Source organism: Pichia membranifaciens (genome assembly GCF_001661235.1).
Source record: "Pichia membranifaciens NRRL Y-2026 unplaced genomic scaffold PICMEscaffold_6, whole genome shotgun sequence".
In the NCBI taxonomy this organism is placed as follows: Eukaryota; Fungi; Ascomycota; class Pichiomycetes; order Pichiales; family Pichiaceae; genus Pichia; species Pichia membranifaciens.
The window spans coordinates 580,873-602,569 of NW_017566987.1; the positions used below are offsets into that span (position 1 = coordinate 580,873).

At 42.0% G+C, this 21,697-nt stretch overlaps 13 protein-coding genes and 3 non-coding genes across 16 annotated transcripts; 6 read left to right on the top strand and 10 right to left on the bottom strand.

The window, feature by feature from the left end:
• Positions 1–617: 617 nt before the first annotated feature.
• Positions 618–699, top strand: PICMEDRAFT_t134. The gene has a single exon. It is a non-coding gene; the product is annotated as a tRNA-Ser (tRNA).
• Positions 700–843: 144 nt separating this feature from the next.
• On the bottom strand, positions 844–4,446 carry PICMEDRAFT_36991 (hypothetical protein; the record flags this gene model as incomplete). Its single annotated transcript, XM_019163046.1, has 3 exons — positions 844–1,490; positions 2,007–3,946; positions 3,986–4,446. The coding sequence occupies 3 exons, from the start codon at positions 4,444–4,446 to the stop codon at positions 844–846; spliced, it is 3,048 nt and encodes a 1,015-aa protein (XP_019015938.1).
• A 483-nt stretch (positions 4,447–4,929) lies between these two features.
• PICMEDRAFT_36508 (hypothetical protein) lies at positions 4,930–6,684 on the bottom strand (the record flags this gene model as incomplete). Its single annotated transcript, XM_019163012.1, has 1 exon — positions 4,930–6,684. One exon carries the CDS (start codon positions 6,682–6,684, stop codon positions 4,930–4,932), a length of 1,755 nt encoding a protein of 584 aa, XP_019015939.1.
• Positions 6,685–7,054: 370 nt separating this feature from the next.
• On the top strand, positions 7,055–7,366 carry PICMEDRAFT_74519 (hypothetical protein; the record flags this gene model as incomplete). The annotated part of the gene is made up of 1 exon (XM_019164791.1): positions 7,055–7,366. One exon carries the CDS (start codon positions 7,055–7,057, stop codon positions 7,364–7,366), a length of 312 nt encoding a protein of 103 aa, XP_019015940.1.
• Positions 7,367–7,543: 177 nt separating this feature from the next.
• Positions 7,544–7,873, bottom strand: PICMEDRAFT_74520 (hypothetical protein; the record flags this gene model as incomplete). The annotated part of the gene is made up of 1 exon (XM_019164792.1): positions 7,544–7,873. One exon carries the CDS (start codon positions 7,871–7,873, stop codon positions 7,544–7,546), a length of 330 nt encoding a protein of 109 aa, XP_019015941.1.
• Positions 7,874–8,311: 438 nt separating this feature from the next.
• On the bottom strand, positions 8,312–8,827 carry PICMEDRAFT_26884 (hypothetical protein; the record flags this gene model as incomplete). The annotated part of the gene is made up of 1 exon (XM_019162468.1): positions 8,312–8,827. A coding segment is annotated over one exon (516 nt), but the record flags the coding sequence as incomplete, so codon positions are not given.
• A 163-nt stretch (positions 8,828–8,990) lies between these two features.
• On the bottom strand, positions 8,991–9,629 carry PICMEDRAFT_177635 (hypothetical protein). The gene has a single exon (XM_019161731.1). It carries the CDS (start codon positions 9,508–9,510, stop codon positions 9,160–9,162), a length of 351 nt encoding a protein of 116 aa, XP_019015943.1. The 5' UTR covers positions 9,511–9,629; the 3' UTR covers positions 8,991–9,159.
• A 119-nt stretch (positions 9,630–9,748) lies between these two features.
• Positions 9,749–10,573, top strand: PICMEDRAFT_74522 (hypothetical protein; the record flags this gene model as incomplete). Its single annotated transcript, XM_019164793.1, has 1 exon — positions 9,749–10,573. One exon carries the CDS (start codon positions 9,749–9,751, stop codon positions 10,571–10,573), a length of 825 nt encoding a protein of 274 aa, XP_019015944.1.
• Positions 10,574–10,931: 358 nt separating this feature from the next.
• On the top strand, positions 10,932–11,933 carry PICMEDRAFT_74523 (hypothetical protein; the record flags this gene model as incomplete). Its single annotated transcript, XM_019164794.1, has 1 exon — positions 10,932–11,933. The coding sequence occupies one exon, from the start codon at positions 10,932–10,934 to the stop codon at positions 11,931–11,933; it is 1,002 nt and encodes a 333-aa protein (XP_019015945.1).
• Positions 11,934–12,132: 199 nt separating this feature from the next.
• On the bottom strand, positions 12,133–12,492 carry PICMEDRAFT_27541 (hypothetical protein; the record flags this gene model as incomplete). The annotated part of the gene is made up of 1 exon (XM_019162499.1): positions 12,133–12,492. A coding segment is annotated over one exon (360 nt), but the record flags the coding sequence as incomplete, so codon positions are not given.
• Positions 12,493–13,535: 1,043 nt separating this feature from the next.
• On the top strand, positions 13,536–14,624 carry PICMEDRAFT_22401 (hypothetical protein; the record flags this gene model as incomplete). The annotated part of the gene is made up of 2 exons (XM_019162257.1): positions 13,536–13,858; positions 14,024–14,624. Coding segments are annotated over 2 exons (924 nt in total), but the record flags the coding sequence as incomplete, so codon positions are not given.
• A 122-nt stretch (positions 14,625–14,746) lies between these two features.
• Positions 14,747–15,064, bottom strand: PICMEDRAFT_36707 (hypothetical protein; the record flags this gene model as incomplete). The annotated part of the gene is made up of 1 exon (XM_019163028.1): positions 14,747–15,064. The coding sequence occupies one exon, from the start codon at positions 15,062–15,064 to the stop codon at positions 14,747–14,749; it is 318 nt and encodes a 105-aa protein (XP_019015948.1).
• A 720-nt stretch (positions 15,065–15,784) lies between these two features.
• PICMEDRAFT_26507 (hypothetical protein) lies at positions 15,785–16,867 on the bottom strand (the record flags this gene model as incomplete). Its single annotated transcript, XM_019162450.1, has 1 exon — positions 15,785–16,867. A coding segment is annotated over one exon (1,083 nt), but the record flags the coding sequence as incomplete, so codon positions are not given.
• Positions 16,868–17,695: 828 nt separating this feature from the next.
• On the top strand, positions 17,696–20,047 carry PICMEDRAFT_74527 (hypothetical protein; the record flags this gene model as incomplete). The annotated part of the gene is made up of 1 exon (XM_019164795.1): positions 17,696–20,047. One exon carries the CDS (start codon positions 17,696–17,698, stop codon positions 20,045–20,047), a length of 2,352 nt encoding a protein of 783 aa, XP_019015950.1.
• A 33-nt stretch (positions 20,048–20,080) lies between these two features.
• Positions 20,081–20,153, bottom strand: PICMEDRAFT_t136. The gene has a single exon. It is a non-coding gene; the product is annotated as a tRNA-Ala (tRNA).
• Positions 20,154–20,166: 13 nt separating this feature from the next.
• Positions 20,167–20,240, bottom strand: PICMEDRAFT_t135. The gene has a single exon. It is a non-coding gene; the product is annotated as a tRNA-Ile (tRNA).
• Between the last annotated feature and the right edge of the window lie 1,457 nt (positions 20,241–21,697).

Sequence of the window (21,697 nt, forward strand, 5' to 3'; positions counted from 1 at the left end):
CAAAAATGCTTACCTTGAAAACGTTGTCAGCATGTGATTGGCCATGAAGTTTTTATCATATTTGATTCGATATTTTTTGCTTATATTTTTTAAAACTTTTGTTAACTGAGTACTAGACTTTAACATCTCAACCACAAATGCGAGGATGAATTTGTTGTAGTCTATTTACTCTAGATGGAATATCCATTATCAGTGGTATACCTGTTGCTATGTTTGTTGCAATTTAAATATAGCTAATATAGCTAACTTACAAACGAATGCCTCCATACACAAACAAGTGACACACCTCTCCTATTTATATACTCATCCGTCAGCTAATCTTTCCAGTTTAAAAGACTTAGATGCCTTGTCATTACTAGACTTTTATCTCTTCTCCATCCAGATAGCTTGTCTCTAGATCCTGATTGGCTACGGCACCTTATCTTTGATGCCTTGTCTTTATAAGGCTCTGATCTCTTGTTTCTTGATTGATCCTCATTCGTCTCGGCATTTTAACTCAACAGAATCCCTTAGCATCTATATATTTGAAGTCTAGCTTGGGCGTTCCAGTGTTTTGAAGTATTATTACTCAGCATATTAAATAGTAGAAAAAGTACACCTCTTTAAGCTTCATAATTGGCAATTTGTCCGAGTGGTTAAGGAGAAAGATTAGAAATCTTTTGGGCTTTGCCCGCGCAGGTTCGAATCCTGCAGTTGTCGTTTAATTCGTTATTTTTGTTTTCTCTAATTTTTAGAGAATCAGGCTTGCTGACAACCATAAGATCTGTACACACCTCGATATAATGAACACCTTTATAATTACTTTTATACCCTTTTATTCTAGATCTTACCCATATATATAGTCTATAACCCTTCCCTTACAACAAAAAGTGGTTCGGTTGTTTTGGTAAATGGATTCTTCGGCAGATTTGGGTTGATCATCTTTTCCCCACTATCTAGCTCAGGAAACCTGACTTTCACTTTTCCTATCTTTTCGTCACTCATATTCCCATCCTTGTTTTTAGAAATCCACCACCTTGAATCTTTACTCGATGGAGGAGGTAACCCACGTTTTACCAAGTTCTTTGACCGAGACTCTGACATCAGCGAGCTGAGTATGCCAGGCAATAAAACGCCGCCAGTCTCACTTGCATAAAGCTTTTGCTTAGTTATATCGTATAATTGCTTTTCAATAACAGATTTACTAGAATCATTAACTATCTCAAGTTTGGCCACAAATATTCCATAGACAGGCTTATGATCGCTAAATTTATACTTTGGAATGCTATTGTATCTCACTTGTTCTAAGGAAGTCACATTTTTATCTTTCGTGTGTGTTAAAATACGGTCTGTCCATGAGGGAACACGCTGTTTTTCAGAAGTATCGTAGTAGTCTGTTCCTTTATCAAACTTATAAGTTGGTTTGAAACTAATTTCCATCTCATCAAAGAAAGGAAATGTTTGTCCATTTGCCATTTGCGCATTTAGTTGATCATATTCGAATAGTTGCTCTATAATTTTCTGTTCTTCATTCACATTCAGTTGAGTGTGTGAACTACTCAGTTTCTCATGACTTTCATTCAAATAAACTTTGCTTCCATTTGAGTTTTGTCCTATACTGTTAATATTATTTTCGTTCATAGTTTCCTGTTTGGTAAGGTTAATTGATCCCAATGACTCTTTACTGGCACTGGTTAGTGTGGCCTCCCCCGCATCAATAGAGTTCGGGTCAGCAGTCTCAAGGCTTTTGTCGTTAATTTTTTGGTGCAGTATAGACCCCTCACTTACGTCTTCCTTACGCCTATCAAATACTTCATCATGGAGTTTGAGTTCAATGTCATGCTCTTCTGCAAGCCTATTCTCCAAATCAATTTCGTTCTCTCTCTCAATCTTCTTTTCTTCTTCCTCAAAAAAATCATCTTTGACGCCGTCGTCAATTTCTTCTAATAGGCTAGCACTATCATCATCAGGACTACGCCCTTCATCACTGACAAAACTTTCATTACTACGATTCATGTCGTGATTACTAAGCGCAAATGCTGGCGTCCGAAATTGAAGTATCTTTCTAACTGTTTCATTTGGCAAACTTATTCTGTAATTTAAGTCGCCCATCCAAATCAAAATATCTGAATCTTTGATGTTTTTACATCTTTTAAATGTCAAACCTGTAGCAATTGTATTATAATTCTGGTGCCGTTCTTCGCTATTACTCTGCCCTGCTGCTAAATGAGACGCAACAAAGCAAAGCCTTGAATGGGTTGAAAATGTAAATGTTATACCAACACCACCTTTGTTTGCACTTATTCCTTTGAAGCCTGTCTTTTTGACGCTACTTTCCACTTTCTTGATGTTATCGATAATTTCAATACTGGCATAAACCAACAGAAGGATTCCCCCAAGTTGTTCTCCTCTAAGAAGTGTATATTCTTTGGCATGTTTTTTGTTGAGGACCTCTTTAAATCTTCGCTCCCAAAAATTCCTTGTACTTAAATCAATCGACATCACTTTACTTGGTGTTAATTCTATAACCTCTTCTAAAGCAATCGTGATAATATCATACTTGCTGTAACTTTCCTCTTCAGGAAACAATAAATCATTGAGGTCACCGTCATATAAAACCGCATTAACGTTGAAGGTGACAGTGTAGATAAGAAGATCTTTGATAGTGGTAAATTCGTTGCGCCTTTTGTTGAGTCCTTCGAGAACATAATCGTGAATTGGGTCAATCAATTCGACTTGAAATTCTTTATTCTTACGTCCTAATAACCTGTCAAATTGGGTCTGCCTACCTGAACTAGACCCGTTTATATTATTTGGTCCACCTGAAACATACTTTTTACTTTGCTCGGCGTATTTCTTCCCCTGCTCGGCAAATTTACCAATCAACCCTCCAGTTTTGTTTTTGGTTTTGATAGATGCATTGTAAGTATCTGACAACTTTCCCAAAGCGGTACCATTCATTACCCAAAGTAAGTTGTGTTTTGACCAAACTTCGGGCGTGAAATTTGTACCGAAAAGATGTTCGAGAATCATTTCGCTAATTTTGCATTGAACATGGTTTGCTCTGTCATTTGAATCCAATGTATTTACAAGAAAAACACCCAACTGTCTTGAACTTTGCTTCCATTCTTTGAAGTTAAATTGGTTTGCCGAGTAATTTTGCAGTGCAGCGTGGATTTGCTCGTCTTGCAATAGCAAGCTCATATAATCATTTTTGCCTTTCAACCTGTTTCCCAAAGACACCCCGTAAGTCAGCTTTTTGTAGCCCACTGAGAGTTCCTTGTAATCAGTTTGTAACTCCTGGATGGCATTTGCATACCTATCACTCAACTCAGGCTGGCTACCCTTCGAGCTCAAAGCGTCTAAAACATAAACCATATTATACTCCGTGCATAGAGTTTCGAAAAACCTATTGAACGCATGTTTTGAAGCATCTTCTGATCGAGGGAATTCAATTTTGGTTGACAGAAGATGTGTGTCCAACTTCCAAAAAAGAGGGACATTTCCTTTCACTATTGTAAAACTCACAAGGTTATCTCCGGTGTAAACCACTAGTTCTGTTTCTACAAAATTTGCAACGTTACCTTCATCATCCACACACGCCGGTCCAAACAAGGGTCCTACTTTTCTGCAATCTTGCCTTGAGATAATCGTAATCCAACTATCGTCACGAACATCAAACGGTTCTCGGTGGACGTATCCCCTTATCAACGTTATGTAGAATTTGCCCTGGTCAAAAATTTTTCTCTCTTCATCTGCTAAACGGCCTCTGAAAATGGATACTTCGCTAATCAAGTTACTATTCCATACAAATCTTCCTGCATAATCATCCTGTAAACTCTGGACTGTTGTATAAGTGTAGTCCGATTTGTTGGCAATATCCCAATCTTGTGATTTAACTGCCAAATCCGTATCATACGAATAGTAGAATGTACCTGTCTCAAGCAATTTCATGATGGATGTAATTCTGGAAGCCGATGATGACGACTCCATCGCCTCATATGACTCCTCCAGCTGCTGCAGCTGTTGCAGGGGCTGTTGCGAATGAGATCCATGGCTATACTGGTTGTACAGTGAATAAACTTCACCTGAGAAACTGACAAATATGGTACTTACCAACTGGTGGACATTGACCTGTGGGATCAACGGACCGACATTCGCTCTGCCACTGATAAATCCAACATACATGGTCCCTTTGAGACATATCAATCCCAAGAGGCCGTACAACTCAATTGGAGACCGTCGAAAGGTGTGCAACGGAACTGTATTCCTGGGCACAAACTCAATCAAACACTTCGGAGTTGTTCCATCTGGACTCACAGCATGGTTAGAGTGGCTATGATTGTATAAATAGTTGGAAGAGCCTGCATAGACTCCACGATTCTGCAAGCTGTCCACAAGAATCAACGCATAGTTGTTTGAGCATATTGCCAAAGTATGCGTGCTATCATTGATATACAACTCCATTGAGGCTTAAACCCTTGCGGCTCCGTTGAAGTTCTCCTTGGCAAATGCACAACTATTTTTTCGGTGTTTGTTGCACACTGTAAGCTGATTGCAAGAAGCTAAAAATGGTCTTACCTTGAAAGCGCAGGGGGGCAATGTAGACCGAAATATCCTGGAATTGGAGCACTTGCACCCTATAAATACCTTTACGTATCCTGAAGTATATTTATAGAGAGCCTCCCTCGGTCTTCTCATCGCTGCTCTGTTTACCACTCAGGGAGACGTTACGTAAACATGACCTAATGCTATTCTCAGGACGTAGACATGGGCTGGGACTTGGAGGGCTGTGATGGCAGGGTAGGGTTAGCAGAGGCAGTTGTTGGCAAGAACATTGCCTGTGATTAGCGGGAAGTTCCCTGAAGGGCAAGCTTGCCCCGGTATCTAGAGATATTGCTCTAAGGATTAAAAATGTGAGTATACAAAAAACTTTTCACCCTAGATAAACTAAACCTTGACGAGTTTGTCTCTGATACAACCATTCAAGGTGTTGACTAAAGCAACCATGCCGGCTTCGGTGACATCTTCGTCGACACCTACACCCCAGATAATCCGTTCGTGGCTCCCAACGCGGACCCCAATATAGCCAACGGCCTTGGAGTTAGAATCTTTACCGAGAGAGTGCTCATTGTAGTGAACGACATCAAAGGTGATGCCGAAGTAGTTGCTAATCGCGTTAGCAAGAGCAGAAATCGGACCGTTACCCAAACCTTTCAATTCCAACTCCTGACTCTTGGAAGAAACAAGTGCAACAATGCTTCTATTCTTACCTTCATTTGTTAGGGTGTAGTCTTTCAAGTTGAAGATATCCAGCATGGCAACCGTTTCGTTGTCGGCTTCATCTTGAACATCGTAGAGAAAGTACTTGTCTTTGAACAAGTCCACAATCTCTTTGGTCTTGAGCTCTCTGCCCTTCCATTCCGACTCAACTTGGACTCGTCCTGAAAAGTCGACTTGTAGACCTCTAGGTAGATCTAGCTCGAGATTTCTTAAAATAATCCAAGAGGCACCTCCTTTACCGGACTGAGAGTTGACTCTGATGATCGCTTCATACGTACGGCCAATATCCTTTGGATCAAGTGGCAAGTAAGGCATGGTCCAGCTGATGTCGCCAGTACTCTTCACTTGTTCCTCGTACTTCTTGAACCCTTTCTTGATGGCATCTTGATGAGAGCCTGAGAATGCACAGACAACTAACTGGCCACCGTAAGGTGCCCTTGGATGGACTGGAATCTTATTACACTTCTCGACTACCTCGATCACCTTGCTCATATCGGAGAAGTCCAAGTTTGGATAATACCCTTGGGTGTACAAGTTCAAAGCCAAAGTAACAAGGTCAACATTACCAGTTCTTTCACCATTCCCAAACAAACAGCCCTCCACTCTGTCAGCTCCTGCTAGTTGGGCCAGTTCTGCAGCTGCAACGGCACAACCACGATCATTATGAGGATGTAATGAGATGCAAACCGTTTCTCTGTGAGAGATATGACGTGAGAAGTATTCGATTTGGTCAGCATAGACATTGGGAGTGGCCATTTCCACAGTTGCAGGCAAGTTGAAAATGATTGGATTTTCAGCCGACGGGTTCCAGGCCTCTTTCACAGATTCACATACTTCGAGTGCAAACTCCGGAGACGTATCTGAGAACGTCTCTGGGGAGAACTCAAAGTCCCAATGTGTCTGCTTGAAGACTTCATCTTGGGAGTTGTCCTTTGTCAAGGATCTGACCAAAGCAGTGCATTCTGTAGCCTTTTGAAGTGTCTCTTCAGGAGTCATTCCAAACACCACGTTTCTGAAGCAAGCGGAGGTGGCAAGGTAGATGTGCACAGTTGCCTTTTTAGCTCCTTTCAAAGCTTCGATTGTTCTTCTGATCAAATCTGGTCTGCATGGAGACAAGACTTGGATAGAGACATCGTCAGGCGCATTTTCAACACACCAACGGGTAAAATCGAAATCCGTCTGAGAAGCCGACGGGAACGCTACTTCAATTTCTTTGAATCCGATCTTCACTAATTCCTGGAAATATAGCTTTTTTTCAGGAATGGACATGGGATCCGGAAGCGACTGGTTACCGTCTCTCAAGTCCGTCGACAGCCATCTTGGGGCTTTCGTTAAGGACTTAGACGGCCACTGCCGATCATTGAGCGTGAGCTTTGGATCGAACGGCTTGTACTTGATTGAAGGGTCTTTGAGCATAGGCATGGTTTTTGTTGATCGGATGTGTGGAGAAGGAGCAAAATAGAAGGACCTATAGAAGAAACAGAAGAGAAGCAGAAAATTTGGAGCAGAGAAACAGAAAGACGTACCAGAAGCTGCAATCTAGAGACTAAGCCGGTAAATCTGTGACCAGTTCTTACTCCGCATAACGAAAAATCAATCAGTCATCATAATGGAACCGAAGACATCTCGGCTGGGTTGCTATATCGGGACAGGCAGGGAAACGTGACAAATTTGATTTTTTTTTCAGAGACCCCACTCATTTGATCCAGTTGTGATGGAGGACAATGCTAAATCCAAGGCTGCATTTCTTGGACAGGGTTGATTTGAGTGAGAACAAGGAAGCTATCAGATAATGGTTGCCGTTAAAGTAGAGTTTTTGGGCGGTTTAGACCAGGTTTTTGGTGGCGTGAGGAACACAAAATGCGTCGTCCAACCACGGAATGAAGATAACGATGAGGTCACCATCAGAGATCTCATCGATCACCTTGCGGAGAAGATGATCACAAATGATAAAGATATGGACATGTTCATCCAGGAGGGCACTGTGCGACCAGGTATTTTAGTGTTGGTGAACGATACGGACTGGGAATTGGAAGACAAGGAAGAGTGTGTTTTGGATGATGGAGACTTGGTCTCCTTCACGAGCACGTTGCACGGTGGTTGAAATGAGTACTTGCATTACAGGCTATTAACCACGATCCCCGGTATAGAAAAAAATAGTGTATGAGTAGTAATTAGATACGTTAATCGAGATTTTTTCGTGTTTTCACGAGTTTTTAGAAAAGAGATCGTAGTCTTTCAGACATGATGCTAATGTCATAGATCAGAGAAGTATACAAAACTAGTCATTTTTTGCCAACTGCTGTTGCATTTTGTCGAGCAGAGTTTCCGAGATCCACTTGTAGTCGTTCTGCAACTTAATGATCTTCACCCGACACAAACGGACTTGCACGATGTCTATGTCGGACCGGGGGAACCCGTCGCCGGAGAGCAACGGCGTATCCATATCTGCGTGGAGGGTGTTTTTAAGGTAGCTGAATAGAAAGGAGAGGTCTTCGTCGAGCTCCTTTCTGTATTTGGACAACTCCTCGAAGGACATAGCGTTGAGCTGACCTCTGGACGTTATGTTGAGCGTATAGGTCGTTTGAGGGAGTTGATTGGTGACGGACATTGCTGCTTGGTTGCCGTCGAAGGAGTCTGGGGCTGGAGGGACCGTGTACGCACGTGAAGGTTTCTCCTGAAGATGGAGCTCAGCGAAGAGTGGCCGAATTCATGTTGAGGTTCTTTTCCGCCGGGAAGTGAGGCGAGAACAATAGTCGCCACAAACTGGATTTGTTCACGGGTTATACAGTTTATTGTTTATTAATTGCATCGGGGACGCTTTTATATATACTTGAGGTAGAGTACAGTGTACGTTAGAGGCCGGTAGCAAGCGCCATCAAAGCTTCTTCTTCGACTTCTTCGTCAGGTTTTTGTGGGAATCAGGTAACCACGACTCGTAGTCAGCCTTAGAGGCTGTGGCTGGCTCCTTTGAGTCGCCGCTGGCGGCTTTTGAGGCTCTCTTCTTCTTTTTGTCGACAGGAAGCAGGGACTCTGGGAGGACGCCGGCCAAGTACTTGCCGGCGAAGGCGTTGTAGGCGAGGTAGACGATGCCGGCAACGGTGGCGCCCAAGATCAACTCGGCGACAAGCAATTGAGGGTTGAACAGCGAGATCTTTGGGTCGACGATGTTGACGAGCTTGTTTGTCGAGCCCAAGAGCATGAACTGGTCCTGGTAGACGATGTAGATGGCTGGCACCAAGAGGTACTTTCTTGGCTCCATGTTGATGCCGACTCTTTGGGTGAAGTTCACGAGCTGGTTGTTTTCAACGGCGATCGGGCCAATTTGCGAGGCGGTAATGTTAGCCAAGCTGATCCCGGTGACCGGGTCCAACAGCTCTCCGCCGACACCGACGATGGACACCTCGGAAGGCTCGAGCGAGCGGAAGTTGTACGCCAACTCAATTGTCTCGCCGTTGTACAGGTCACCAATCACACCAGCTTCCTTGTCCTCCTTGAACGAGATCTCGTAGTCTATGAGGAAGTTGAACGGCTTCTCAGGAGAAGGAACGAAATTAGGGTCGGTGACAATCTCCGCAGCTTCAGGGCTGGCCTCTTCGACGGCGTCGGCCGCAAACACGCAGGCAGAAAGGGTAATAATGGACGACAGAAGAGCGAGCTTCATTGCGATGTGTCGAGTGTTGTGCTATGTCCCTCAGGAGGCCCTGTAACGAACATCCCCGTAAACAGCTGAGCCTGTCGTTTTCCTTGGTTATCTTTCTTGTCGTCTTTTCGTCGTCGTCGTCCTCGCCCGTTGGTGAAACGAGCACGACGTGTCCTGAAGCTACGCATTTACGTAAGCTGCCACTTTTTTCGTGCCTCCGAGGTAGCGCCGTGCTCTTTGTCCGAATGCGGCAACTACTGCAGACCAGCCAACCTGTTTCGAAAACCCTTTTGGATCTGTTGAAGACCAAAGTATAGCCAGTGGGGACTCCACGGGGGTTCCAGCAGGGCCGGGAGACTCGAAGAGGCAAGTAGACGGCTCCGTTTGGGGTGATGTCGGAGGCTGGTTTCTCGGGCCAGGCACAGCGGGAGCAGGTCAGGCCAGCGGGTCTGTGTCGACGGGGGTCTTATATATATCTGCAGAGATGCCTGGCTCTGGAGAAGGTTTGCAGCTGGCACACAGGAAGTAGGCGTCGGTGGACAGGTCTTCTTTGCTTCCGCTCTTCTTTTCCTTTTGTATGCCAATCTAAGTGACCAGTCTCCCATCCAGCTAACTACACGCTCGCCTAGCAAACAAGCAACCCTTGATACCTACCCCAACCAAAAATTCCACCCAGCAGTTGTCACCAACTATATTCTTTCTTTTAAAACACCCAAACTGACAAACTGAAACTCTTCCACTAGCTCTTACAGCTACAGTCACTCCTTTAACCCACTAACTATTACCAACTATTAACATTCGCTCCTTTAGCCAAACAAACTCTATTTCATTTCTCCCAACAACATGTCTATCCAATCCAACAGACTTGTCCTCTCTCTTTTCTTTTTCTTCCTTGCCCTGTCGTCTGCACTGCCTATCGAAAGAAGAGCAGTGGAGTACGTGACCGCTGCTGCCGTCACGCAGACTCTGCCAACAACGGTCAACCCGACCGGCTACAGAACAGTCACCACAGAGGTCAACGGGGTCACCGGTACTTACCTCCAACAGGTCGTCACCTCCCATGCGCCAAAGACGCTAACTTCGGACTCTGTTTCCTACTCCTCCGAGCAGCCAGAAACATACACAAGCACGTCCGTCTCCGTCACGGAATACGTTTCCTCCGAGTCTAGTTCGTCGACTAGCTCGTCTACCTCAAGCTCTTCCACCTCCTCCACCTCCTCCACCTCCTCCACCTCCTCCACCTCCTCCACCTCCTCCACCTCTTCGACTTCCTCGTCCTCGTCCTCATCCTCGTCCTCATCCTCATCGACTTCTTCATCCTCCTCGCTCTCCACTTCTTCGACCATTACTTCCACTTTATCTTCCTCATCCGCCACTCCTAGCCCAAGCTCAACCACCTCTATCTCTCAGACCACCTCCACATCTTCCTCTTCCTCTTCATCGTCATCTTCATCTTCATCTTCATCCTCTGTCACCTCTTCTTCCTCCAGCCCTTCCACCTCCAAGGCCTCCTACTTCCCTTACACCACGGCTACAGCAGGCGGCACCTGCTACGTGATGTACGCGGAAGATAATCAGAGCGCCTCCTACACCGATGACGCACCTTACACCACCATCACAATTACCAGCGTCGTCGCCACCGTTACGTTGAGCTCGACCGGTAAATAGATACTACTTCGTCCTACCATTTTAAGTTTACCCAACTGTAGGAACAATCAAACAGTTCTTTTTTTTCTTCATATTGCTGCTCTATTCATTGTATATTTTGTTCGTTTTGTCTTCGTCTAACGGGGCCTTTATCCACATATACAGCTATTCTATTGTATACTAATTCTGTTACTAACTAGATTGAGACTCCTCACAACGAATTTTCGTGTCAGTGTTTTTTTTTCTTTTCGTGCGCCAATGTTTACTTTTACACTTTCTTATTTATCTACCTACACTTGTTACTTGTCACCGTAGACCCCAATCAGACTGTACACTTTCAAAGCAGAAACCAAACAACGTCAAGCAATCTTATACCATCATGGTGAATGAACTTTCTGATAACGCAACTCCAGAATTGGCGCCACCCTGTGGGCAAGAGAATGCCAAACTTTCGCCAACTGTTGCTAAAGCAAGTGAAGAGCAAGAACTGCAGAAAACACCAAATTCGATATCCAGCTCAATAGAGAGTTACTCGCCAGTTGTTCCTGCAGTTGCCCATCGTGAAGCTTATACGAACAATACATCCAAGTCAGAACTAGAAAGTTTTGATATCCCATCTAATTCGGGAACTTTGGATGTGAACGATGCAGTCGATGATTCATTTGCTGACCTCAGCTCAAGTGCATCTATCAAGACCTTTTCAAGTGATGAACAGGATGTTCATGGAAAGGGACCAAACCCAGGCAGCAAGGACGAAGACGATGACATTTTCGAGCATTTCAATGGGAGCACAAAAGATCTAGCGAGCCCCTCTCACAAGCGTGCGATTGAATATGACATCAAGAATCCCACCTTTTCTCTTCAAATAGACAAGATCAGATACAGCAACGACAATAGCAATAGTAGTAGGGGCAGTGCTGGTAGTGCCGATTTGAATGCTCCAGTAACTCCCCTCACCCCAATGATGGAGGAAGACTTTAAAGAAGATTTCAAGCACGATCCCAAGTACAGGAACCTCTCCAGAAACATAACACCGCTGACTGCAAAACATGGAGTTTCAGAACGTGCAATGGTGTCAAGAATTCAGGATCTGGAAAGTCAAGCTGATGACTTAGACACAAGATATTTCAAGCTTGAACGTGAAATTGCATACGTTAAGGAGATGTTATCAGGAATGAACTACAACGGATACGAGGCTGCGAATGCTTCTGTCGAGGTACGCAAACTTTTATATGCCAAGGGGAAACTAGAAGAACGACTTCAAGATACCAAGAAGAAGAGATATGATGTTGGCGTTACGCTGATCAAATTGCGTAGGAGTCTATATGGCGATAACAGTGGAGATATGACTGAATATTTTGCCAGGAACGTCAGTAATTAGTTACCTGGTGTAAACTGACGTCACAGACTTTTTAGAACCTTTTTATTACGATCATTATAAAGTTCTTAAAAAACTATTTCGAGAAAAGTTCTTGCTGAAAATCTAAATGTGTCACCGGACTCCCTCTTTGGCTTGCATGATGTGATTCCGTGCAGAGTATACCGCTGTCAAGCCCAGTGTTAACCGAACGACTCTGATGATAGACATGCAAACTAAAAGCGTAATTTTTCAAAGACCTATTATGCATTGAATGCATTCCCATGGAATCATTTATGTGGGTAACTTCATCCCGCAAGATTCTTCGCATCCCTATTTTCTTCTGGCTAGCATCATAAATTTTTTCCTCCATTTGTCCTCCAAGTAGTTTTACCCAGCATTCTGACTGAGGATGATTATGAACTTTAGATCCAGAATTAGGCTTCCATGTAAGTAGCAACACCTGGCCAAGATTATCCGGTAGTGAAAAGAGATTATTCCTGGTGTATTTCGTGTCCAGATCGCTATGTTCTTGTGCAAAATGAGTCCAATCTTGCTCAACCGAACAGTAAGTGTTCAGCAGATAGGGGATTTCCTCATGGTTTCTTGATTTCAGGTTTTTCGCCAACTGCTGTACCAAATTCCTAAATAGGGTAGATGCCATAGAGACGATTGCCTCTGTCAAACGTACACTCAAAACTTCATCCTCAACTCATCCATTTTCTCTGTCTGTAGACTCGAAGAAAAACCCTGCTGAAAAATGTTTGATGCGAAGGTCTAACTTTTGCAGTATAAAAAGCCCAGTAATCCGCATTTATTTTTTCAACTAATTTCACACTGTAATAAGGAGACCCTCTGCAAGATAGGTTGTCGGACAAACCGATGTGTAGGGCAAGGCAAGCATGGACACTGGAAGTGTACGTTTGTAGTACGTTTAGGAGAATGTGCTGCTTCCGTTACATCCAGCCGGTTTGTATCGAAAACAACGGACACCTTATTGGCTTCTTCCAGCTTTTAGACTTTTTAATATGATGATAATTAAACATCTTTCCTGACACATATACCCCCGTCTTTCAACGGGCTGGTTTAATGGAGGATAAGATTATAGACTACAACGGTATCTGACATAAATCGAAAAAGGCAAAAGTCTGGAATAAGCCAAACAAATGTGGTAATGTGTTACCAGTAGCAAAAGCACGCCCCATAGTGTGAGAAGAGAAATTCGAGTGCGTGGGAAGATAGAAGAGGTAGTGATGATGTAAGTGAAAAGAAGTTTTTGTAGTGTAGATGCTTAGTCTTTCCCATCTCTTTTCTTCTTCAATTGAGGTGCAACTAAGGTGCAATTGAGGAGTGATATACCACCATAGCCCAGTATACCACTCATAAGTAACAATGTCGAAGCTGACCAAGCGTGAATACAACAACCGCAAATACCCCCGTCCTATACCCATAAGTATTCCGCTTGTCCATATTTCAAACAGGTATTTTACTCCCTATGAAGTGCTAGAATCAGTATGCGATACATTGAAGCATATATATACTATTGGATTTCTGGCAGAAACACCAATTGATGTTGTCTTTGACATATATACAGACGTTTCTTTCAAAGTCTTCAATGCCAAGGACATGACTTACATATGGGATAACGGTTTTTATGGTAAAGGTATTTTAAGTCGGAGCGAGCCAACGTGGCAGGGCCGAATGCAAAAGAGAATCGACACTTCCTTGAAGTCTAAAATAGATACTGGAGAATTTGAAGAAGCCAAAGCAGACGAAAATCTGTTTAGCGAAGAAGTCACAAAGCATAGAAGGTTGCTGAGAGATGCATGGAAAAGAGAACGTGAGGCTTACTTTGCTCTCGAAAAGGACATTAAACTGAGGTCAGTTCATGGCGAGATTTCAAACGAAGATAAAATAATTCTGGAGACTGAAAGGGAAAGGTTGAGCAAGTTGAAGGATGATTTGAGCAAAGGCCCCCATGGAGTGAACCCAGACCTTTTATTGAGTCGTACCAGCAGTCCGCTTTCGGCGTCGTTTCCAGCTAATGGATCGAACGCCAATAGGCTCTCTGCTAATAACTTCAATAGCAACTACACTACATCAAAAAACAACAGTTACAATAGTGCTGAATTTAGTGAAGAGTTGAGAATGGAAGATTACGACGTGATCATTGACTCGAACAACATTAGAAATCTAGAGTACCTTGAGCTTGATGCTTGTGAGACGCTATTCCTTTTCCAGTTGAAGCGGATCAGAGTAAAAATTAACAATGAATACATCGAATTCAACGATCTAGTTGAACTATTAGTTGAAAATTTTGGCCCCGTAATAATCAATGAGTACGTGGTCTATTATCATTACAAGTCGTTAGGATGGTGTGTTAAGCCGGGGTTGAAATTCAGCTGCGACTGGGTATTGTACACTAGAGGACCTCCTTTCTCGCATGCAGAGTTCTCCGTGAAAGTGATCAACGAAAATGATTCCAATTACGATAGTTATGGTGACACGTTGGTCGATTACTCAGCTATTTCAAGAGTGGTTTCCGGGGTAAAAAAAAGCTTGGTTTTATGTTTTGTTGACGGTCCAGTCATGGGAAGCGAAGAGTGGTATAGTAAGTGGGAGGATTATCTGGTTGACAAAGACTTTTTGAAACTTTTGAATAGCTTTGTGGTCAATGAAATAACGTGGAGGCGTTGGGCGCCTTCGAGAACTAGAATGTGAAACCAATTCCATTCCGTAATTTTACATATGTTTATATATTGCATTTTATCCGAGATTTTATCCCGCTATAACAATTTAAAAATACCTTCGCTTTATCACATCAGCAGTTTCTAGTATTAAACTAATCCATTGTACGCGTCTACCACAAATTTGCAATCTCGGCTGCCTTTGCTTATGCAGATGTAAGAACCATCGTCGTGATCATTATTAGGGTGTGGAGGAAACACGCATTTCTGCTGACTGTTCGGAAATGGACATGGGCAATCAACTGGTTTACTTACACATGCTAATGTGTCTGGACATAAATACTTGCCGCAATCCTTGGAAAGATACTCATCCTCATGAGATCGTTGTGGTTGTTGCTGTTGACGTTGCTGTTGGGCAAAAAATTGATCAAAAAAAGCTGAGGCCGGTAAAATAAGCAATCCGGCCATACACAACCCGGTAAATGCATGCATGTTATACTAATTGCTGGTCTCTATAGATATATGTCTGGTATCCCTCTTGAAACGTGAATGTGGTAAAGCTCAACTTTATCCTCTCATTTCATTTATAAAGAGTGCCACGTCAGAAAGTTCAGCAATCATGTTGAGCGTGGGTTACGTAATATCACGATAGCCGGTTTCGATACTGCTATGGTCATTTTGAATTTTTTGTCTCAACTTGCTAATTCTAGTTGAGTATTCGACAAGATTATAATCGTAATCAACTGGGTAATTGATTTCTTGTTCGGGGATATAATGATTGTGCACGTATTGGTAAAGACGTTCATCTTTCTTAAGATCTTCGCTGAAACCATACTGATCAGAGATTGTATTATTTGGAATTGAAAGCTCTTCATCTGCCGTGAATATTGAGCATGTAGGGTCTTCCAGTACGTCACTTATATTACTCACATAACCCCTTTGCAAATCTTTGTCGCTTTTTTTATTTAACAATGGGGTTAGTGAGTTCGTTTTTTGAGAGTCTTCACTATCTCTCGAATTTCCAAGTAGAACTCGGGCCTGGTTTTCGATATTTTCACTTTTTATTATCCCTGATTTACTCTTCTTTCCCCGAATACTCCTGGAAGATGCACTAGCTGCTTTTTTACTACTCTCACTACATTTATCATGTGAGTCCGAAGAGGCTCCGTTCCCGTTCTCATCAACATTTATCCAGTATTTCTTTCCATCTGCTGAGATTCTCAAACCTTGGTATATCTTTTGATTGAAGGTCTCCGAGCTGTTGTAAACGGTGGAATCAGCAATGGAATCAAAGTTCCTTAAGTTATAACTGTCACCATACATTGTGGTGATTTTGATGTCATGAATTAGGTCGCCTATACTTATGCAATCTTTCAGGGCTACCAACGGTTTTATTCGTGCAGCGTCAGGGTATTTCAGAACAATAAAGTCTGTGTATGGGAATGAGCTCCAATGTAGGAATGCAAAAAAGATCATCTCAAAGCACAATAGGCCGTTTTGTATCTGGATACCCAAGTTGCCGCTTGAATTCAAGAGCACAACTTTTTCCCGTTCTCTAAAAACACCAAGCCAATTGAGAAGGCCAATTATTATACCTTGCCAGTAAGATGCAAAAATAATGAGCTTGACACACATGAACTTTCTCCAGGGCTTGAAGGCACTCAATTGGTCGTACAAACATTTCCAAAACATAGCTAAGGAATATAATGATGTTGTAACACTTAAATTGTAACATACACCTATCCACACGAAGATACTACTTGAAGAAACGTCATTCACATCGTAGATCCCTAGAACACTTGTAATGAATATAACTAGGTACAAAAGAGGCTTGAACCACACATATTGCAATATACAACGTTTGATAGTCAAAAACTGTTGGGGGTCAGAAATGTTGATCTTTTTCAAAAAAAGACTTGCAGGAAAAGGATGTGAAGTGGGAGGCTTATCCACTGTCATTAGAATGATTCTTCTTTCACCACCAAGCATCAACACTAATAGTTTATAGAAAGTGTAAATAGTAAACGCTTCATATATCTCACGTACTGGTTCTATTAATCTTCCTACCTTATAGCTCATCAACATGCAGTAGCAGGAAAGGGAAAACAAAGGTACCAGTACCAATATACGAACAGTCAGACGCTGCTCAAATGGCTTTCGGTAGTTTCTCAAATGCAAAAAGATACCTAGTGATGATACTAATATTGAAGATGTGGTAGTAACGCCACATATAACGATAACCCATCTGGGCAATGCTCTCTCCAACTCCATGAATAGGCCTATACTGTGAAATAGCGACGCTGAGATGTTGTATATCAAGTGTGGAAGATGTCACAGCAGTGTCCTCACTTCGATAAAGAACTATGCCCCATCCTTTTCATGTTGATGCTAATCTCGCTTTTTGCAACAGTTCGTGTCCCAACTTTCTTACTTTCTCAACATTTGGCTAAACAGCTGGGGGCACCACAACTAAGCCGTCGTACCATTCAACACATTCTCCTTGAGAGTGATTTACAAAGGTCACAACTACATTTAGTTTCAAGCTTTTGTTTTAAAGAAAAATAGCGTATCCGATGTCAATAGGGCAAAATCAGCAGAAACCGGAGGCTAGCAAATTATGAACTTTTCTGACCTCGTGGCAACTACAATGAAGAAATTTAGTGGTCCAGGACCTCAAATCAATCAGACAACAGGGTCTATGAAGCAGAGTTCATCCTAAAGTAAATTAGAAAGTAGAATTGATCATAAAGCAGAAGGTAACTTTTACTTATTTTTGTACAATCCACAAAATGGGTTTTGTAGATCATCACCGCTTCTGCTCATGGCTCTGCTATTCAGTTGCTGATCTATAAATTTTCAGAACATTTTCTACTACAAAAAACATAATGTTTAAGGGATTTTTGAAACATGTACAAAAATAAGCCCCATTTTTCGATTGAACCTGGAGGAGATTTGAGCCTACAAGTTGCGCCTTTAAACTTTTTGTCGTAGCTTGACGAATTATCTTCGTTTATTATGCACGGAATTCAAGTAGATTGTACATGAGAGTGATTCCTTCTACATGTTTGCGGCAAAGTAACTTAATAGGCTGTGGTGATAATGATATTTAGGTTTGGCGTTGTTTTATTCTGGGTACTACTATTTGCGAAAATTGATTATATCCAAGCTGCAGGTGTAGCAGTGCATCTAAACATCGCGTCAAGAGTTAAGTTCAGCATCCCTGACTCATTGAAAGGATTCGAGAGTGAGTACTATGCTGGTTCGTTCCATCCTGATGCCTTTTACAATTGCTTTGGTCTTTCACTTGCTGCAGAAAACGCACATTGGCCTCCATTTTTGAAAGCTGCCGTCGAATACTATGTTCAGCGGTATGCATCTAAGGGTTTAGAAAATAAAAGCTTGAAAGCTTTTTTATATGGCGTTTTTACACACCAAGTAGCAGATGTGGCATGGCACTCTTTACACTCTTACCAAGGTTTGATGAGGATGATTTCGGAAGTAGAATTTGATGGCAATTTTCAGGCTGCCCACGACTACTTGGATACTAATGGAGATTTTATACAATTGAACAGGGAATTTGAGAATTTGTCGGATACTGACTTTTCTGCACTAGTGGAGTTTTATAAAAAAGAATGGACCTATCCCACACATGACATTGTCGAAATTTACCGCTCGTTAGGTTTCCAGGAAATAACAAAAGCAAAAATGGAACTCTGTATGGGCAGAGGATTTTCCGCTCTTCAAGGGGAGGTAATGGCAGTTTTGGCTGATCGTGCTACAAACCACAGGCTTAGCCTCAATTTACAAAACTCCCCATTAACTTTTGTTTTATTGAATAGCTACTATTACGGAGGAATTGACCAGATCGCAAATACTTTGGCAATCTGCATGAAAGAGCTAGACGAATGGTTTACGGCTACTGACATTCCAGAAGCATGGAACATTTGTCGGCCTGTATTCAAAAAACACTCAATTGAAAATCAGGGCCTAGGTGATACCTCAAGAAACTACATAAGCAGTTTCCCGTCAAAGTTGCAACGTTCTCTCCACCCTCACAGTAATAATTTGTACCTTTCATCAGGAATTCGTAACTCACAATTTGGTACTTCAATAAAAGTTGGTAACTTTCTTGGTGAGCCAACTATTGCCATATCAGCACCTTATGAAGATTTTTATGGAACCGTGTACCTAGTACCATTGAAAGAAATACTTCATGATAGTAAAGAGTTTGGGCAGAAACTTGGGATAGACGGTTTCAAAATAGCCCCTTCTAATTGGCCCATATCCAGTTCTGATTTTCTTCACGATTTTCCATCACGTTTTGGAGACGAATTATTCACATGGAAATTAAAAGGACACGAATTTCTAGTGATTTCTGAGCCTGGTCTGACACAGTTCAAAATATTCTTGTATGGCTCGCTAGTGGCAATACTAGAATTCAGCTCTGCAGAAACAGTTTTGGGCTGTAATGGAATAAAAGAATGGACTATTCTGAGCAAACTTCCTTATGATTTGAATGGTGACGGCTGGCCTGATTTGGTTTTGGGATCCATGTTTTCTGATGACAGCAGTTCAAGATCCCAAGGAGGATTGGTGGTAATTTTAGATGGAAAAAAATTTTACAGCAATTATTGTCATAGACTAAAATATTCATTTAATACAGAAGTGCCCGTGATAAACATCGATTCGATAATACTCCAAACATATGAAACTCCAAAGGTTTTGCATCAAACAAATCAGTATGATCAGTTTGGTGTATCTTTTGCTACCACAAAAGATTTGGTTCTTATTGGGCTCAACTCAGTAGGTGGTGTGGCAGTTTTTGATAAAAAGTCGGAAATTTTTTTGGGATTGTTGTCCAATGAAGGTCAAGGTTTTTTCACATCTGATTTTCCAGAAAGGAGGGCTTCCGAAAAAACATCTCTCTATGCTTTCAATGGAATTTTGACAGGAAGTTCAAATGAATCTGAATGGATTATTGTTTCGGGTGCAGGCTACTCTTTTGATAGTATCTGCCCTTTATGTGGCTTAGCATATTTGTACAAGCTAGAGAATGGAAATTTTGAGTTGGTAACAAAGTTGACAGCAGAAGTAACGGAAAAAAGTCAAAACTTCGTATTATCCCTATTCAGTTCCTCGATGGTAAAAATATCAGACTCTTTAGTAGTAATTGGAAGTAGCTCTTTCAATGATGGCAGGGGTGCTTTATTTGAATTAGACGTGGAAGAGTTACTTGATCAAAATATCAACCTTGAAGAATATACGAATATTCAACCTTTTTTTATTGCTGACAAAGGCATAGGCTTTACGAATTTTGCTTACGATAGCATAGAGTATTTTGATCATGAGAATCATGCATACATTGCGGTAAGCCTTGCTAACCACTTTTACTCACAATTTGCTCACGAAGGAGAAAAATTCAGCGGATCTGTCCTTATTATAAAACTATAGTACAATTCTGTTATAACCAATATAAAAATTGACTGGACGAGACCGGAGTCGAACCGATGACCTTTCGCTTGCAAGGCGAACGCGCTACCAACTACGCCACACGCCCAAGTAGTTTTTAATGGTCCCTAGCAGGATCGAACTGCTGATCTTGGCGTTATTAGCACCACGCCTTAACCAACTGGGCCAAGGGACCATACTTATAATTTCGATTCCTTAGCTGTACTAATACAAATTATTTTACATTATTGCTAGGAAAAAGTTTTGTAACGCACAGAAGAAGAGTGATAAGGAATGCCATGGTTAATAAAAATTGAGCCCAAAGCTGTTGAGATAAGATGCCGAAGCCAATCATGATCGAGTGATAAGAGATAAGAGTCTTATCATGATAAGGCATCTTAAGTAATCTAAAACTGGAAAGTTAGCCGCCATGATAAATGAATAATGGCAAGTTTAACCGAAGGTGTAAGTGTATAAATACAAGAGGTTTGTCCCTTGTATTTATGTTTGAGAATATTAGTTTGTAGGCTAGTTATATTAGTTATAAATTAATAAGCAACAAACATAAGAAAAAGTGAACATATACAATGGATATTCATAATAGAATAGCTAGATTACAACAGGTTATGAGCCAATTCGCTCTCACTTGCCCTAGAGATGAGAGCTTGAAGCTTTCTTCGTCTATGAACTATCCTAAATGGAACAGTTACACTGGTATGCTTGTTGCCACTCAGGGTGCTGGCCTTGACGTTTATTTTACAACTGGAGATATGATGTTACCTCCAGCTGAACCGATAGACGACACTCTAGTTATGCAGCTCCAAGTTGCATTGAACAATGCAATTCAAGTTGTACTGTTGAATACTGTGTCGTCAAAAGTGTTGTTAAAGTATCAGTCTGATAATGCGTTCGGACTTGATTTACTTATGTTGATTAGACGTGATTACTCCCAGGTTACATCACGTCAATTGTATGCTATGGTTAATAAAGCTTGTGATGCTTCGGTCAGTAAGTCTGCCGGTGATGAAAGTGCTCTGTCCTTGTTCAGAGATATATGTGCTCACTTTAACCACTCCTCGGAAATTACCCAAGTGATGGGTTTGTTTTACTTAAGGATGTTTAAGTCCGACCAAGCGAATGCTCGAGTTTTAGATGTGTCAACTCCGAACATTACGTTGTCAGCGGTTGAGAACACTCTGCGGGATCTCGTTCCTACAACGCAGGGTTCAGTATTTGCAGCTACTTCCAAGAAACCTTATGTTAATAAGCAGAAGTGTTACCGATGCCAGAAACGAGGCCACGTTGCTAAGGATTGTCCAGCTGCTGCCCCGATTGCTGCTAGCAGTTCTAGTGGTAATACAGCAGCTCTTGTCAACTCCTCATCCAAATCTATCTCTGGTATCTCTTGGGCAGTCTTCAACTCAAGAGAAGACTCAGTTATGCCAAGTCGGAGCTACATTTTGGATTCTGGTGCTACACTCCACATTTCAAATGAGCGGTCTCATTTTGCTGAATTTACTCCGGCGTCTGGCTGCATTACTGGGATCTCATCCAATCCTCTGGTCGTTAAAGGTACTGGGACTATCCGCTTTGTGCACCCATTTACCTCAAAAGTTCTCACCGTGTCTGACGTCTCCTTTGTCCCCCATGCAC

Bases quoted from the DNA above. Each gene is read 5' to 3' on its own strand.
- PICMEDRAFT_177635 (XM_019161731.1), bottom strand. From the start codon at position 9,510: ATGGGAGACTGGTCACTTAGATTGGCATACAAAAGGAAAAGAAGAGCG.